The 16,550-nt window shown below is 46.2% G+C and overlaps 2 protein-coding genes across 3 annotated transcripts in view; one reads left to right on the top strand and one right to left on the bottom strand.

The window, feature by feature from the left end:
* Window positions 1-6,049, bottom strand: part of ddah1 (dimethylarginine dimethylaminohydrolase 1) — a 39,903-nt gene extending 33,854 nt beyond the window's left edge. For both annotated transcript variants that reach the window (XM_067230453.1, XM_067230454.1), the window contains exon 1: window positions 5,610-6,049. In XM_067230453.1, the coding sequence (XP_067086554.1) occupies window positions 5,610-5,903 (294 nt within the window). In that variant the 5' untranslated portion in view covers window positions 5,904-6,049. The remainder of the gene's footprint in view (window positions 1-5,609) is intronic.
* Window positions 6,050-9,770: 3,721 nt separating this feature from the next.
* Window positions 9,771-12,491, top strand: ccn1 (cellular communication network factor 1). The gene is made up of 5 exons (XM_067230724.1): window positions 9,771-9,977; window positions 10,192-10,408; window positions 10,666-11,010; window positions 11,128-11,330; window positions 11,470-12,491. The coding sequence occupies exons 1-5, from the start codon at window positions 9,930-9,932 to the stop codon at window positions 11,770-11,772; spliced, it is 1,116 nt and encodes a 371-aa protein (XP_067086825.1). The 5' UTR covers window positions 9,771-9,929; the 3' UTR covers window positions 11,773-12,491.
* The last annotated feature ends 4,059 nt before the right edge of the window (window positions 12,492-16,550 follow it).

Here is a 16,550-nt window from a genome sequence, read left to right as displayed (position 1 = left end):
CAGGTTCACCTCAGAGGTTAACCTGCCACGTCGGCTTCATCTCGGCATGTAAATACAAGACCCGGCCCTGTGATTAATGGGAGGGGACGGGGCGAGGAGTTTATGATACTTCCACTGTCTGTGTGGAAGTGTGCTCTGAGGCAGCCCTGACCTGGAATTTACATACAGGGCCCAAACGTACAGCTCTCGTTGAGCTTTGACAAGTATGCTGGGAGACGTTACAGCAAAACAAGAGCACACCGCAACGCCTGCCTTTCAAACGGAACCGTTATCGATGGCGACACGGCACTGAGAGCGACTGCTCTACTGAGAGAAGATGCAAGCTGTTCCCTCGGTGAGGGAGAGGGGGTGGAGAGGTTGGAAGTGTACCCACTCGCCACAGCTGGCGGGGCAGACGGGAAGGTGGCAGGGGGGGAGAGGGGTGAGAGTAGGTCTCTCTCGAACCGACGCAGCCTGCGTCTTTCTGGGAGGTTTCCAGCGAGCGTCACGTGTTTCCGTAGTCCAAGGGGGCGGCAGGGAATGCTTTATTATTTTAGCTCACTTAGTACGGCTTGACACTGCAATTCAATTGTGACATCCGCCAAAGACAGACATCATAAAGCGTTGAAATTAGAACCCCGGTTTTCTCCAACTCCACACAAAGCACTTTGAACAGTTTTATCAGCTCAAGGAAACACTTTGGGCATACGCAAAATAAACCTGCACGCAAACACTCACACAAACACCTGTTGTTGTTCTGTTTGGGTCTTTAATATGCTGCGCATATTAAACAGTCGAAATCAAAAGCATCATGAATATGGATGTTTACCAAGGGTGAAGACAGGCCTTTGAAAATATCCACACACTCACAACCCCCTTGGGTCAATGGCTCTGCCTCGATAACCTTCACGAGGCTGAATTGAGTCTGTGATATACTGTGAATACTTAAAGTAGGTTTTACTAGCCAACAGAGCCATATCTACACTAGCACACAGACAACATTGTAAATGACATCAGCACAAAAAAACATCTGTAGCTTACTTTTTACAAGAAAGCTACTTTGAACAAAGTCTTAAAAAACCGTGTCGTATATCAAGCGAAGCTGAAAACGTCTGTCTATTGATTCGATTTTCCGGCAATGTTCTAAAAGGAGCTTTGACCAGTGGGCCTAGACGTTTCCAATTTAGCTCACAAGCTCTGTGAAAGACACTTGACGCACGGGGGGGGGGAGGTCGAAAGAACGAGTACGAGCGAGACATAGACGGGAGGGGGGGGGGGGGAAGTGGAAGGGTTTAAACAAGAAAGGGCTGGACTGTGTGTTTAACACGGTACGTCCGGACGAGAAAAAAGAAAAAGAAAAAAAAAAGAACTCCGAGGTCGAGGACGGTCGGCGAGACAAACCGAGACGGGGGCCAATCCCTTCCTCGCTAAGGAAGCAGCAGGTTTGGATGCGGAGGAATGTCCCAGACAGTCGGGGAAAAGCCGCCAGGTTGACCCCGTCTCACTCGGGGCCCGGCCGGGCCTGGGACGCCCCCCCCCCTTTCACACGAGGATGTCAAGCGCCCCCTGAAGGAAACCAGGTCGCTTCCGCACAGGAAGTCATTTAAGGGAGCGGGGAAACGGAGGGGAATGAAATGAGCGTCTGCAGGGCGTCTAGTCAAAACAGGGCCTCTGGAGCATCGGGTGTCAATTTGGGGTGAACTCTGAGGGGGTATGAAAGGCTGGGGGATGGGGGGGGGGAGCGCGGATACTCACTGTAAACTCTCAGCACCAAGTCTAAATATTTCGTCTAAAAAATGTGACCTAAATGTTGGGTCTGGGACGGTTATTCCCCGCCTTCCTGCTCAGGCGCACGAGTTCCAGCTTTGGTTATGACTGACGGATTCCTTCGGACAAAAACATTACAACGTCAAGAGTTTGCCTTTAGAATAATGTCGGGACGAGAGATGAGACCATTTTATAAAGATACAGTCATTGGCTTAGAGCATGGGGCGCACAATTGGCTGGAGGTTCCATCTGAACCTAGATACGTTTCTCGTGAATAATTGTTCGAGTAAATACTGACGAAGCAACCGTTATTTTCAACGTACACATACTGCGCTGGCTCAGCACAGCTGGGAAGGTCCCAGACGGCTCCCCGTACTACGAAGTGTTGTCCGATCGCGTGCGTTAGTTGAATCACTTCACGAAACTCAGGACAATCAAAGCGAAGGTTTACAGGGCGTGTTAGCACAGAGACAGGGAGGAGGCAAACGCAGAAGCGAGAGGGGAAGTCGTGGAACGGCGTGCGCAAAAGTCACGAAAGTCGACGGAGAAAATCCAGCTTTCGAAGACGAGTGGACAGACATATATGCCTTCATCCTTCCCGCAGCGAGTGTCAGTACTTTGTTTAGTCGGGAGTCAGGTGGCTGAGCGGTTAGGGAATCGGGCTAGTAATCTGAAGGTTGCCGGTTCGATTCCCGGCTGTGACATTGACGTTGTGTCCTTGGGCAAGGCACTTCACCCTACTTGCCTCGGGGGAATGTCCCTGTACTTACTGTAAGTCGCTCTGGATAAGAGCGTCTGCTAAATGCCTAAATGTAAATGTAGTCGCTGTAGGGCCTACATGGGCAATAATGACGCCCCAAATCATAAATGAAATTAAGAATTAAGAAATGTTCATGATGTGGACCTTTGGGGGGAGAAAATGTGAGGCAACGGACCTCTTTGAATTCTAATTGTGCACCCCTGGCCTAGAGAGAAATGTTGATGAATGTGGAAAACATAGCACACACATGACAGACGCAACGATGAAATGATATGGCTTACAGTAGGGAAATCAAATACTGATTGAGCCGGGAGCTTGACTTGTGCATCAGTCGGCTGTCCCATAAAAACAGCGAGGGTGTTTGATGATGAAGTCGGAGTGCTCCCGTGGGTAGCGGGGAGATGAAGATTGAAGAAGTGGCGGGGGAAGTGAGGGGAAAGACGACTCGTTCCTCTTCTGCAAGTCGATTAGCCGGGGCTTGACAGTCCGAACGACAGCCCCACAGCCACCACAGACAGGGATTCACAGGTGGTGTGTGTGTGTGTGTGTGTGTGTGTGTGTGTGTGTGATTGATTATCCAGGCTTGTAAATTGCATCAGGTAGCTGATAAATGCTTTGAGAAGCCAGAAGGGTGTTCCTGTGTTCAAGTCTAAAAACAAGTCTCAAAACACGATTACACATCCAAAAGCCTGTCCTCATTGACCTTCAATGCTTCACACCTTTCAGAGGCTGAAGTATCAAGCTCATTCAGTTAGCGGAATGAAAAATGATTGGGCAGCGTTGAGGGGTAGATAATGAATTCTGTGAATAGTAACCTCACGCAAGCAATCATTTACTTCAGCAATTCTGAATGACTGGAGAGAAAACAGCACTCAGTAACTCATTTGATACTCAGGTGCTTATTACTACACTGTGACAACTGCTGTTTCACAGTTTGTGCGAACTGAAATACCTGCTATTGACTGCATGTAAATAACATTTTGGGGGGGAAATATTATCTGTATACTATATGATTATCTTCATACTTGTGATGTGCCTTGCATATGCAATGCAGTGCATGCAAACTATACTGAAAGGGTTGTTATCATAGATTAACACACTCTTTGGTTTGGCCTTATTCTATGCGCACACACACACACACACCACCACAAGCTCTGGGAAGAAAACCAATCAAAATCAAATAAACTGTTGTATATGAAACAGACATATGCTTTAGCATTTCATAAGACTACTGTCTGCATAAGTAAAGAGAATGTGGTTATGGTTATCAAAAACAATGTCACATAAAAATATATCTACAACTTCCTTACTAGGCTGTACGAAAAGCGATCAGTTACATGAATGCATGGGTAATATGTTAAATATTTACAAGAAACACAAGCCACAATCCAAAGGTCACATTTTCATGCATAGCACTGAGGCTGCGATAACTACAGGTGTCACATGCAATAGCCTTTGTACAAGGGAATCTCTGTCCAATGGCACACCTTAGGGCTGATATTTGTAGCAAAATGTCTGTTCTGTTTGCCTTCTTATCAGTGACTTATGAGAAATGGATTACACAATCAAACCCATACAAGTCCATGCAAGTGGCTGGTTTAGTATTCATGTCTATGCACTGTTTGAAACAGAATTGCATCAACAGCCAAATCTCTGTCGATAATAAACGACACCACATAGCTCCACTTTTTACTGGCAGTCGATGCAATAACTAGGCAATTATAGAGTTGGGAGCAGGGTGATCTAGATATTGCTACTGTAAGACCACTTTCGCTGGAACTGTTTACTTCTGAGATCAAAAGACAGAAAATTAATGATTTTTCTCCACCGATAAGCAATGATCCAACCATCAATAAATGACATCGGTTTACCAGTAAATGTGTGGCATTGATTCGTTCTGTTTGGAGGGTCTGGGGGCAGTGGGTGATGGGGCAGGTGGTAATGGGCTGGGCAACCGTATCAGTCTTGCACAGCATGCACTAGTGAGTGACAATGTGTCAAATCGTGGTCGCTCTCAAAACCCAGCACAATGTTTCTCATGATGGACACAAAGGTCACCAGACCACTTCAACTAGCCCCAGACGCCTCTTCCAATCCCCATCCCGTCAATCTTCCATGTGAAACAGCACACGGCCTGCTCCACGTCATTCTCACGCACACTGCAGAGGCTAGGAGATACATTATTAAAACACTTTTGTGTCCGGAAACGTGCTTGGAATCGAGCAAAACAAAACGCAACGGGCCTTTAGCAGTACACGGGAGTGCTCTACAGTCCGATCAATACGCACTGCCACTGGTGTGACTGGGCACCATTACCAGCGCTGGGTCCAGCGGGGGTACGTGAGGTGACATGACAGACGCTTTCAGAGAACCAGCCCAACCGTCAAACACACTGTCACTGACAGAGGACAGAATCGTCCACAGCCCACAGGGGCAGAAACTGCGCATGCACTGTTTGTCTGATTCGTATAAACGGTCCGCTTTTATCACGTAAACATGACCGTGAACTGAGGGGAAATGCCTCTACTGACCCAGAGAGTTTCTTTTCCTTTATAAGGATGTTGCGCAACTCATGCTGAGGGCATGGGAACCACCAACACCAGCCGACAGCCTACTGTTAGTAGCTGTACAGGAGTTGGAGTAATCTAAAAGCTATGAGGGGATAGGAAAGAATGATCTGTTCACGCAACACAGTCAAATGCCAAACATTGTGACACTGGCTCAATGAATGCCTACATTATTAAAATGTGTTGTTTTGATCACGTGCACGGCTTCTCGTTAGTGTAATAACAACTGTAATCATTCAACAACTAATCCCTGCGCCTTTCAATTATGTCCTGTGAAGAAAAACATCACACGAAGTCATGACAACGCTGCCATGGCCTTAACACGAAAAAGATTTTAGGCTACATAAAGTTGCAGTTGTGCATGAATCCTCTAGTGACTGGTTGTCTTTCAAAGGGCGTTGCCTGATTGTTAATTATGCCCCGTTTGTGCTACCAGGTTACGCTATAGTCAAGCCACGGCGCATATAATTGATCGTGCAATATAACAACACATAGTTTCAACCAGTCATTCCTACAGCAATAAATGCAATATTTACCTCCTTCCTTCGGCTCTCTGCCCCGGGTCTTGTAATCAGCGCGGTGTCACCACAAACCACAGCCGCATCTTCCACAAACACGCAGTCCGGGAGAGACTCATCAGCGGGGAGTTCGATCACCTCCAATCCGAGTTTCTGCTTTAAAACGTTGACGTATACTTCATGCTCCAATTGAGCTTTCGCCAGATCTACATCCAAGTTGTTTGTCCTCAGTGCCTCTTTGGCAAGGGATGAGGGAATTGCACGAACAACAGCGTGAGTGAAGTTCCCAAAACCTGCCATTAAACCAGCCATGCTAAATAGCCTATCAGCAGTTCTTACAGAACTACAAATGAATGAAAGCGAGAACAGCCTGTTGTCTTTTACTCTAGGTGTTTGTTTGTTTTCCCGTTTGTCGCTTCTATATTTACTAAACTGACAGTCCCGCTCCGGTCGGCTACACAGTCAAGCGACAGTGCTCTGATGACGCGCACTAACAAACCATCACGTGTACGAATGTATCAATTCTCACTGAACCGCACAACTGTGACAGTGAGCGGTTCGTTATGGAATGCGTCAAAGTCTAACTAGCTTATACATTGTTGTAGCCGCACACTATTCTATATTATATGAATATAGAATGGCAATAAAATAGAAAAACAAGAGAGTCGTTTCAGCTAATGGACTATAAACATGCAAATACTATTATTAAATATGTAAATGTATTTATGCTTACTGTACACAACTATCATGGTAATAACATATCTACTGTGTAGATTTAAGTCTGGCTAGACTTCTATGTGGGGGTCAAAACGACAAAATGGATGATGGAATGATTGGGAAAAAATTACAGTTGAAAATGTAAAAATGATCCATTACATGACACATGATGTAAGCCTATGACGGATTACACAACGTGTTAATTTGGATTAAATGGAGTGCAAGCATGACTAACAACGTCCTAAATGCCAGCCAATCCCTTCTCAAGATGCGTCCCATCACACCAAAAAAGCAGGGCACTTAAATAGGGATCAAAATTGCCTTTCACATCAGATCATTCGAAGAATTAGACTAATTCAGTGGCCATCGATCTTGACGATAGTCAAAGGATTGATAGGGAGAGGAGGGCGCGTGTTTCGGTCAATGAGGGGCCGTGTTGTGTGTGCAGGGACCATATTCATTTTCCCTGCGGTGCCATCTAAGGAAGCCGCTGGGCTTAGCTTTGAATGGAATGTTTCTTCAGACATCCCAGAGAACATTCTTCCACACCCCAGGACCAAAGTTTGTCTTTTCTTGTTCCAGATCCACTCAATTTTCCTGACTGGTCTAAACATTCCAGGAGCCCCACATTCCATTTTTCCACTCTCCCCCCCCCCCCCCCCCCCCCACCCACCCATGTTTTTTTCCATTTCTTTTGTGGATGTCTGCCTCAGATGAGTCTGTCTTTTGCTTGCTCCCATGTGAAGTATTTAGGTTAAGCGAAGGAAACCCCTCGTAGGCACACCTGGAACATTCTGAGACTCTGCAGCTATAAAAATGAGTGACAGCAGACACGTCTCGCCACCTGGGGTTGATTTAAACCGCAAAAACAACCGCAGTATTTCTCTGAAAAGGTCATACTCATACCAATACGAAATATCTACTCTCGTACCCCCACTGTTTGTGTGAAGTGATAGATTTCCATTACAATGAGATTTATTCTGTTGACACAACTGGGAATTGTGTGGGAATATGCAGAAATATGCCGATAGTGACAAGTCATATATATCCCTGCATGTCTTTCGAAGAAGAACTCCAAACAGAGCTAGATTTGCTGACAGTAACAAACATTTGTCATAAAAACTGATGAGGAGGAGGTTACATGAACCAGCTTGGAGAGGGTCAGCCAATGAGAAGCTTGCGTACATTCTGAACCTCCCACAATTCATTGAGCTTCCTATAGTGTTCCACAAGCTGAAAGAGAGGAAGCTACACTGACAATCCAGGGTGGAAAATATTATGATTGCATGTCCCGCCTTTGTAATGTTTCCTAAATGGGTATTTTTTTTCGAAGGAATATTGTGGCATGTAGTTCCACTTGCGTACAATGACGGCACTGTTTCCAATAACACCCTGTTCCCCCAGAGTAAGTGGGTCTGAACAATGCGTGGTAGCACAGCGCATTTGAAATCAGAATGTAAAGTTCTGAGGAGACCTGTGGAGCTATGGAGTAGACATGGTTGTTTCATTGAAGGGTACCGACACATTGTGGCACTTGTTGCAGACGTGAGGTACTACTGAATCAGTTGAATCACAATTGAAAGGGTCCCACTACCTAAACTGTTTCCGTTTCTTATAACTGAAAACACATTGATGATATTGATACTAAGTGACCACAATTATGTGCTATGTGGAGCCATAGGCTACTATCTGATTATGCAGCCTATAGCAAACTTGATTTATAAATGACTGTAACAACATGTTGTCAAAAATAGTTTGTTTTCACAATTCGTCAACAAAGTTTATCACAGCATGGTATAGTGTGATGGATTTTAAGTATTAAAATGTTAGTATACATAAACAGGAAAACAAATATGATCGATCGAATCGCTTGATCAATACATGTATTTCATGACGAACAGTCGATGTGGTTGAACGTTTGACTTCGAAACAAACACTAGTAAGGAAAATACTGCCGTCACGCCAGAACAAAAACTAGGAAAGAAGATAAACTATTGCGATTAAGCAAAAACAAACTCACCGGAGGCAGGTTTCTCCGTGGCGTTTACCATTAGTTATTTGTTCAACGCTCTCTTCGTATCTCGTCAAGTAAACTAAAGCCAGGGATGAATTAAAGAAAAACTATGCCGCGGTCTTGAGTAAAAATAAACACTGACATTCAACAATAAATTACATTTTTCCTCCAAAGCAGTCAATGTCGGTATATTCTTTTGGCAAGTTAATCGGTCATCAAGCATCCTGTTATAACGTAGGTTACGTTGTCTTGGTCAAATCCTAAAACGTCTATCAGGTATATCTGTATTACAAATGTCGGTGGAATGTGACTTATTTGAGACCCGATGAAAAGTAGACTAAACGAGTTTGGTATTTTCTCCCCAAACTAACATCTCATATGGAAAATTGGATCACTGTAGAAGATTCTTTTTTCAAATAATGATGGACAGATTGCGTGAAAAGTAAATTAACCCGAGGAATGCTAAGGAATTTCCTTCATGAAGAACATATTTAACAACCCTTTAAGCTGTCAGGAATGCTTTGTGGTTGGCTAGCTGAAGGAGAAATATGTTAATAATGCAGGCTACTGCCACACCAAATATGGCAATATTGTTACGTCTGGAGTCTGGTTCGCATCTGGAAATACTTGGTCCTACGGAATAAAGGGGATAGCTGGCCAAAAATAGAAGCTGTAAACTTAAGTTCTCCCACAACTCAAAGAAGCGCACAGAATATCGCTACTGCGATACTCTTTCTGCACCTCAGCTACGGCAAAAGAGTAGGCTAGTATTCCAGATAAAAAAATAAAAATAATGAGAGGGTGAGTGACATATCCAAAGTATTACATTTCCTCCATCTTGGTTGGGAAGATAAATCAATATAACATGAACATTATCTTGAGACAAATGAACCACAAGAAGTAGATTATAAGTAAGTTACTTATAACTTGAACAATGGACACTCAACATATTGTAGATAATCCTTTAGTGCAAAAGCCTAAACTGTTCATAGAAACAAAGTAAAAAAACTTGTAGGGATGTAAAGTTAAAGATATTGTTATTAATGACGAAAACATTGGTTTATTTGCCCTTCTCTTAATTGAAAGGCTATTCTAAAAAGGAAACTCCACTTTAAATGTAAGCCTAGTTAAAACACACACACACAAAATATTCTTATCGACATTTCTGATAATACAAAGAAGCCAAGGAAATGGATAAAGGAGTATAGGAAAGGGAGGAAACGGTCGGGGGGGGGGGGGGGGGTGGAGAGAAGTGTGTTCAATTCTGGAAGAAAAATTCATTTAAGAAAAAAAGTTAGACAGGGTGGTGCTTAGCTTGGATGGAAAACGCGCCAAGAAACATTCCTTGCATAGTTTTGGAACAGTTCAGCAGCCAGCCAACAACGACGTCAGCTTTCACTACGGTATAAAGGGCGTGAGGCGCTCAAGCTCAGCAGACTGCAACTGCAACCAGAGCTAGAACAACTCCTAAGCCTCGGCTATAAAGACTGGAAAACAAACCAAACAGCTACAGACGACTGACTGGGACTTTTCCGAAGACTTATCACTCAGAACAGGAATTTTGAACAGAATTACTCTTGACTATACGCCTAAGAGAAGACGCAAAGATGCTGATGTTCTCTTTCATCGTGATCTTCATTGGAAGCTTTGACCTGGTAAGTTATTTTCTTTATTAAACCATTTAATCTGTTTCAGTTGATTTAACTCTGAGTAGCAGTATACAGCTAATGGACGCGCAAAAACCCCGGCTGTCAATCGATTTAAATAATACGGCGAACAAAACTTAACTTTGTTGAAAGTACAAATATATTAAATGGTTCACCATCAGGCATTTATCTAATGTAACATGGGGTTTGCTTGTCCTCGCAGGTCCTCTCCTTCTATTGCCCCGCCGTGTGCGACTGTCCTCTCGACCTGCCCAAGTGCGCTCCGGGCGTAAGCCTCGCACTGGACGACTGCGGGTGCTGCAAGGTCTGCTCGAGGCAGCTCAACGAGGACTGTAGCCTGACGGAGCCTTGTGACCACACTAAAGGACTCGAATGCAACTTTGGGGCCAGCTTTGGCGCTACACGTGGCATCTGTCGAGGTATGTGTATATTTCCAACAATGATGTTTAAGCTATGGGTATTGTTCAAAACGAAGAGACAGAACTTAATGATTCGATATTGTTGATTGTAACTTGGCACCTTGGTCTACACTCAAATATGTAACCCAACCTCAGTGGCTAGTCAGACTGCAGTCGACCTACAGAGGGAGTTTAGTACACTGGGAGTACATTATGGGATGTCTGCAGCTAACATTACAGAGCACAGAATAACAGAATGTTCCTCTTTCCCTCAACAGCAAAATCAGAGGGCCGACCCTGCGAGTACAACAGCAGGATCTACCAGAACGGAGAGAGCTTCCAGCCCAACTGTAAACACCAGTGCACGTGTATCGACGGGGCGGTGGGCTGCATCCCACTGTGCCCACAGGAACTCTCCCTGCCCAACCTGGGCTGTGCCAACCCCAGGCTGGTCAAGGTGGCCGGCCAGTGCTGCGAGGAGTGGGTGTGCGACGACGGCAAGGAGACCGACCTGATGGAGAAGCTGTTCGGCAAACACATGCGGACAGATGAGTCCGAGAGCGACCTCACCAACAGGAACGAGTTCATCCCCTTTGTCAAGGGTGGACTCAAGTCTCTACCCGGTAAGCAAAGAGCCCTTATTGGCAGCCATTGGACTCACCCACATGACTTCTTCCTACACCTGTGACATGCGAATAGCATTTTCTAACGTGTCTTGCCTTCTTCTCTTGCCATCCCAGCATTCAGAGTACAGCCTGAGGGTCACTTGTTCGAGAGCCAGAAGTGCATCGTGCAGACCACCCCATGGTCCCAGTGCTCCAAGACCTGCGGTACGGGCATCTCCACCCGCGTCACCAACAACAACGACGAGTGCAAGCTGGTGAAAGAGACCCGCATCTGCGAAGTGCGGCCATGCACCCAGTCCCCTTACACAAGCCTCAAGGTAAGCCCAGAGCCTCTGAAACCCCCCAAACCGTACCCCACGACATCCAACCAATCCAACCTGTCGACTGAAACCGTTTCCGAAAAAACAAACCACTAAATGCCTGTCTTCTCCTCCTCGCTTTTGTTCCTCATAACAGAAAGGGAAGAAATGTAACAGAACCAAGAAGTCTGGCCAGGCCGTCAAGTTCACCTACGCCGGCTGTGCCAGCCTGAAGAAGTACAGGCCCAAGTACTGCGGCTCCTGCGTGGACGGCCGCTGCTGCAGCCCCCAGGACACCAGGACCATCCGGGTCAAGTTCCGCTGCGAGGACGGCGAGACCTTCAACAAGAACGTCATGATGATCGAGTCCTGCAAGTGCACCTTCAACTGTCCCCATGCCAACGAAGCCTCCTACCCCTTCTACAGGCTGTTCAACGACATCCACAAGTTCAGAGACTGAGTCCTGACTGGCTGTGAGGCCCGGAAGCTCCTGAGGAGGAACGACGACGACTTGGACAGACAGCCAATGGCAGTCTGTTCAAACGCAGGGGTCAAGAGTCAACGCGCCAATCAACTACCAGCTTCCTGTTGTAACTAGATTCCCAAGGAATTGTGGGCTTACATCATGAGGACTTAATGAAGTGCACTGTTTGCTGTGACCGAATCAGCAATCTTGATCAAGAATCGCTTCATATTACTGGAGCATCATGAGTAGCTTCATTATGGAGCAACATGTAATTAATATTTGTAAATGTATGTTAGTTGTTGATATCAATTCGCGATGTATATTTCGATCTATAACACCAGAAATGACCCATACTGTAGACTTGTGTGTGTGTATGTTAAGTCTGTATACACACACGTAACATAAGTGTACCATGATCATCTTGTAACCCAGGAACCAGAGACCATGTGTTACTTCTTCACTTGTTAGATGGATGTGTGGTTACACTCCTTCCTGACGTGGGCATACATGTTCATGTTTTGTGGCAGCTATTGAATTCCCTTCTCTATCCGAAAGACAAAGCGAAACATGTCAATGAATGAATGTGTTTAATATTAATATTATTTATCAAAATGTAGCTACTTTATTTGGATATCATGTGTTATACTGGAATAAATTGTAAAAAATGATTTAATTTTATATGTTACAAATAAAACAGATTTATTTATGAAACATTACACAACCTGGTTTCTTTGTCTTGGTTTAAGTTGGGAGAATTTACAACAACTGATGTCCCCACACTTCTATCAATTATCATAGACAACTACACAACAGTTTCTCAAATCAACCAACGTGGGCTGCGCTGGTATTTTCTCAGGCTTGAGAAAAATAGTACAGAGAATAAGAAATGACTGACTTAAACAACTTAGAGTTTTGGAGACAAGTTAAAGAGCTTTAAATGGTTTCATGGTATAGAATGCCATTGTGAAGCTAAACAAGGTAGCTTGTTTTCACTAGTCTGAGCCACAGATTTAGACCATTCTATAAATAACGGGTAAAACCCAGCACAGTAAGGAGTATAGGACTATTTCAAGAATCTTAAGTTCTTCTCTTATGGGTTAAACACCATGCGATAGGGACAATGGCTATTATTGTATGTTGTTTTATACCAGTGAAAAAAGCATGCATCTACCAATTGTATGGGCTTTCACCAACTTGGGATAACTATATTCTGACCTCATTTGTTGTGGTTGGACTCAAAAGTGAAAAGGTTGCCTGAGTGTTTGTTCTCCAGGGGTCTGCAGAGTCGCTGTAAACAGTCTAGAAAAGAGGGGGGGGAGCCTCCACATCTCACTCGAGCAGGGCAGCGTGCCGCAGTGTGGGAAGGCGAGGCCAAGGCCGTGGGGCAGGAAGCAGTGGTGACACGGTGGTGACACGGCTGTCCTGAGGGGTCGGGGGAGGGGGGGTGGGGGGTGGGTGGGCGCTCAAGGGGGAGACGAGAATGCTGTGGACAGACACACACAGACACAGTGTTTCGATCCAGGTAGTGGGAGCGACTCAGGAATGCAGCAGTGGTTAAAAGAGCAGACATCCTGATGGGCAGCACATTTTTGGAACATATTTCAGAGCAACAAAAATAGTTCTTTCTAAAAATACATAAACTCTAAAAGTGCTCCCCCCCCCAAAAGAAAAGGGGTATAAAATACATAAAGCCAATCCCACATACCACTGGTGGAAATGAATCAAAATAGTGTGTACTTAATAGGAGGTAGGCGATGATACTTCCCCTTTGGTTAAGCTGCACACTACTACTGTGCCCTTTGGGTTTACATAAATACCATCCCCACAGAATCAGGCTTCTGAGGTTTACCTTATCCAAATGATGTGTTTGCCCCTTTCCGCCAGCTTGGTTTACAGTCAAAACACTTCCAAAGGACTTGTTTTTCCTTCTCTTCCTCATCCCAAGTGACCCCCCCCCCACCCTCTTCCCTTCCACCAGATCATATCATTCAATCCCATGTTGTTTGTAAAGTGTATTGCAATCACACTCATCATATGGCTGTTAAACAGCGCAGCTCGGACGGCTACGTCACGACAACGCAATGAGAGCATGCTTCTCGGGTGGAACGTTTCCCCAGAATGCGCACAGCGGGTGAGATGCTCGCTTCGTAACCATTACAAGTCAGGTCAGGTCTATTTAACAATCCAGGAATTCGATTATTGGGAGCATGGAAGACAGAGAAGGTCTGTTTAAAAACCCGGACCAAATGGAGCAGCGGTCTGTATGCTGAAGACAATTATTCAAAAGTTCACAACAACAAATACGCAGGCGCCGCTGTAATCAAACCCCTCCGCGATGACCTCATCCGCTGAACACAAAGTGTGTTTATATGACAAAGGCATTAACGTTAACACTACGTAATGCGGTGCGCTCAGAGGCCAAAAACGAGATAGAGGGCAGCCATTACAGCATTCTGGAAGCTGTGCGAACACTGATGTCAGCTATTTTACAGCCCCCTTGTCCATAGCCTCAGGTTAATATCCACTGTTAAAGGGAACCCGAGGGAGAGAGAGTGCAGGGAGGGTTTCATAACAACCATTTAGTCCAAAGAGAGTAGCAGTCACTTCCTCTAGAACAGGGCCATCTGGTGGCCTGGCAGCAACGAGCATGCTGTGCGGGGAAGGTTTAACAGGCAGCAATTCGAAAAACACGACAGTCCCAGACGCAGGGGTGTCCTGACTGGCTGAATGCATTGTGACAACACGTCTTGCGAGGAGCCAAGTTTATGAGTGAGGCGTTAGGCTTCCGTTTCACCTCACCCATCCCAGTGGAGACGAGGCTAACCGTTCGATGGAGAAATACTAAAGGGGGCATGGTTGAGAGCAACGAGGTGGACGTGTGGCGTGACTCGATTCCCACCCTTTCTCTCGGTGAGGCTTCAAACAAACACTGTTTTGTCAGTTTAGGACCACTGAGCTGCTGTTCACGTCTTTGATGTGTAGACACCGGATCAGCAGGAGACAGACTAGCCTGTAAACTGGGTCAGATAAGATCTTTTGCTTGCTTAGGAGGACGTTAATCCGACGCGTTTCATAATGTCGTGGGAACCGGCGTGCGAGACTCCCAGGATGCACAGAGCACGTGCTCTCATAATACAGAACTGCTAACTAATCACTTCTTTCCCTGGACCTCATATGTTTATCGCTGACTAGACCTGATTCCTCCATCCCATTCCAAACACCCCACAGAAGTCCAGTCATTCACTGCATCTCACTCCCACCCAGACGAGAAGAGGTAGTCAGGGGAACCAAGGAAGCTGGCCGGACAAGGGGGTGTAGCATGTCGGCTGAGGCCTTTCCGCAGCGCCCCGGGATCGAATCCGAGCCGCATGTCTTCACCCATCTCTCGCTCCCTGCCTTTCCTGTCACATTTCACTTAAATATGTCTTTTTTTGGAAGGAAAAGAAAAAGAGGAGTTTCAAGAACATCCCTTTCGTCAAACCCTGAGAGGGTTAGGGAGTGTCTCGGTCGAGACCAGGGTCAATCTGAAAGGAGCAGGCTACAGTAACAAACACACACACACACACACAGACGTGAGACAACTAGTCCTCACTCCCCACACACTCACACTCAGTATACAACCGCCCTCCTGCCAGATGATGATGACGCAAGTCTGCTGAAAAAAAAACGAAAAAGAAAACGCCCCTCAGATTCCCTCATCTGTGCACTCACGTAAGAATAACTGATGAGCGGGCTTAGGGAAAATTAGACTCAATTCACTCTCGGGCTGCAAGGCCTCTCCCCGCAGGGATGCTGGGGACTGGTTTGTTTATTTGCTCAAACAAGCTGAGCATTGATGGGAGAGGCAGCGCTGACGTCTGCGGGCCGAGCCTCTCCGAGTCTAAGCCCCGTGTTGGAGCAGAGCCTCTTCTCAGCTCGAAAATGCAGAGGTTGCTAAACGAAAAGAGGAGGCGGCGTCGTCGTTAAACTCATGGTGAAAAGTTGACGGATCAGCCGAAACGTCGTGTGGCGTTCCCGTTAACTGAACGGGGGGGGGGGGGGGGGGGGGGATATTGTGGAATAAGAACATTCGAGAATGGACGCCCGAACTAAGCCAGCCTCTGCAGCTCTGGAATTCAGTGGATTCTTATATGGAATCCATGAGTGAGAGAGTGACGTACATCCAAAACCATAGTTCCCTTCTCCGTGCTGGGTAATGAGTGGGAACGATGAGTCTCGGGGGGCCATCCGTGGGCCGCCAGCTGGCTCTTCCACTGGCTGCAGCACAGTAAACACACTCGCACATTCTCTCTACCGGAAACTCCATCAGGGCCTGACGGCCGAGTTGCCCATGTACGGAGGGGGCAGCTGTACATCTAGGCCTGCGAGCGTCGTCATGGACATGGAGAGAGACGGGCCAACCGACTTCCTGACTCACCCGGAGCGTGGATCCGACGGTGAGCAGCGCTCCCGAGGCAAAGCGGGATTTCGGGAGCGTAAACGACTTGCTTAGGGGCAACAGATAGGGTAGGGAGACGCACGGAGGCGGGGAAAAGATAGACGTCCTGTCAAAAAGACTGGCCGTCGTACGAGACGGGAGATAAACAAGCGAGAGGAGCGCTTCCTGACAAGAGCTCGGACCCGTGACCACGGCGACCGCAGCAATTTCAGGGACAAAGCTTATCTGTCTGGGGCCGAAGGAGGGCGTCGACGTCTGTTTACTCGGAAAGTACCGACGAGAGGGAAGAAAAGTAAACAGGAAGACGAGAGAGAGAACGAGGGGTGCTAAAGAG

Source organism: Osmerus mordax, chromosome 27 (genome assembly GCF_038355195.1).
Source record: "Osmerus mordax isolate fOsmMor3 chromosome 27, fOsmMor3.pri, whole genome shotgun sequence".
NCBI classification, from domain to species: Eukaryota; Metazoa; Chordata; class Actinopteri; order Osmeriformes; family Osmeridae; genus Osmerus; species Osmerus mordax.
This window is presented reverse-complemented; position numbering and strand designations above follow the sequence as displayed.

Excerpts from the sequence above, each read along its gene's own strand:
- ccn1 (XM_067230724.1), top strand. The coding sequence starts at position 9,930 with ATGCTGATGTTCTCTTTCATCGTGATCTTCATTGGAAGCTTTGACCTG. Across the intron at positions 11,011-11,127 it reads TGGACTCAAGTCTCTACCCG|CATTCAGAGTACAGCCTGAG; the intron begins GTAAGCAAAGAG and ends TTGCCATCCCAG. Across the intron at positions 11,331-11,469 it reads CCCCTTACACAAGCCTCAAG|AAAGGGAAGAAATGTAACAG; the intron begins GTAAGCCCAGAG and ends TCCTCATAACAG.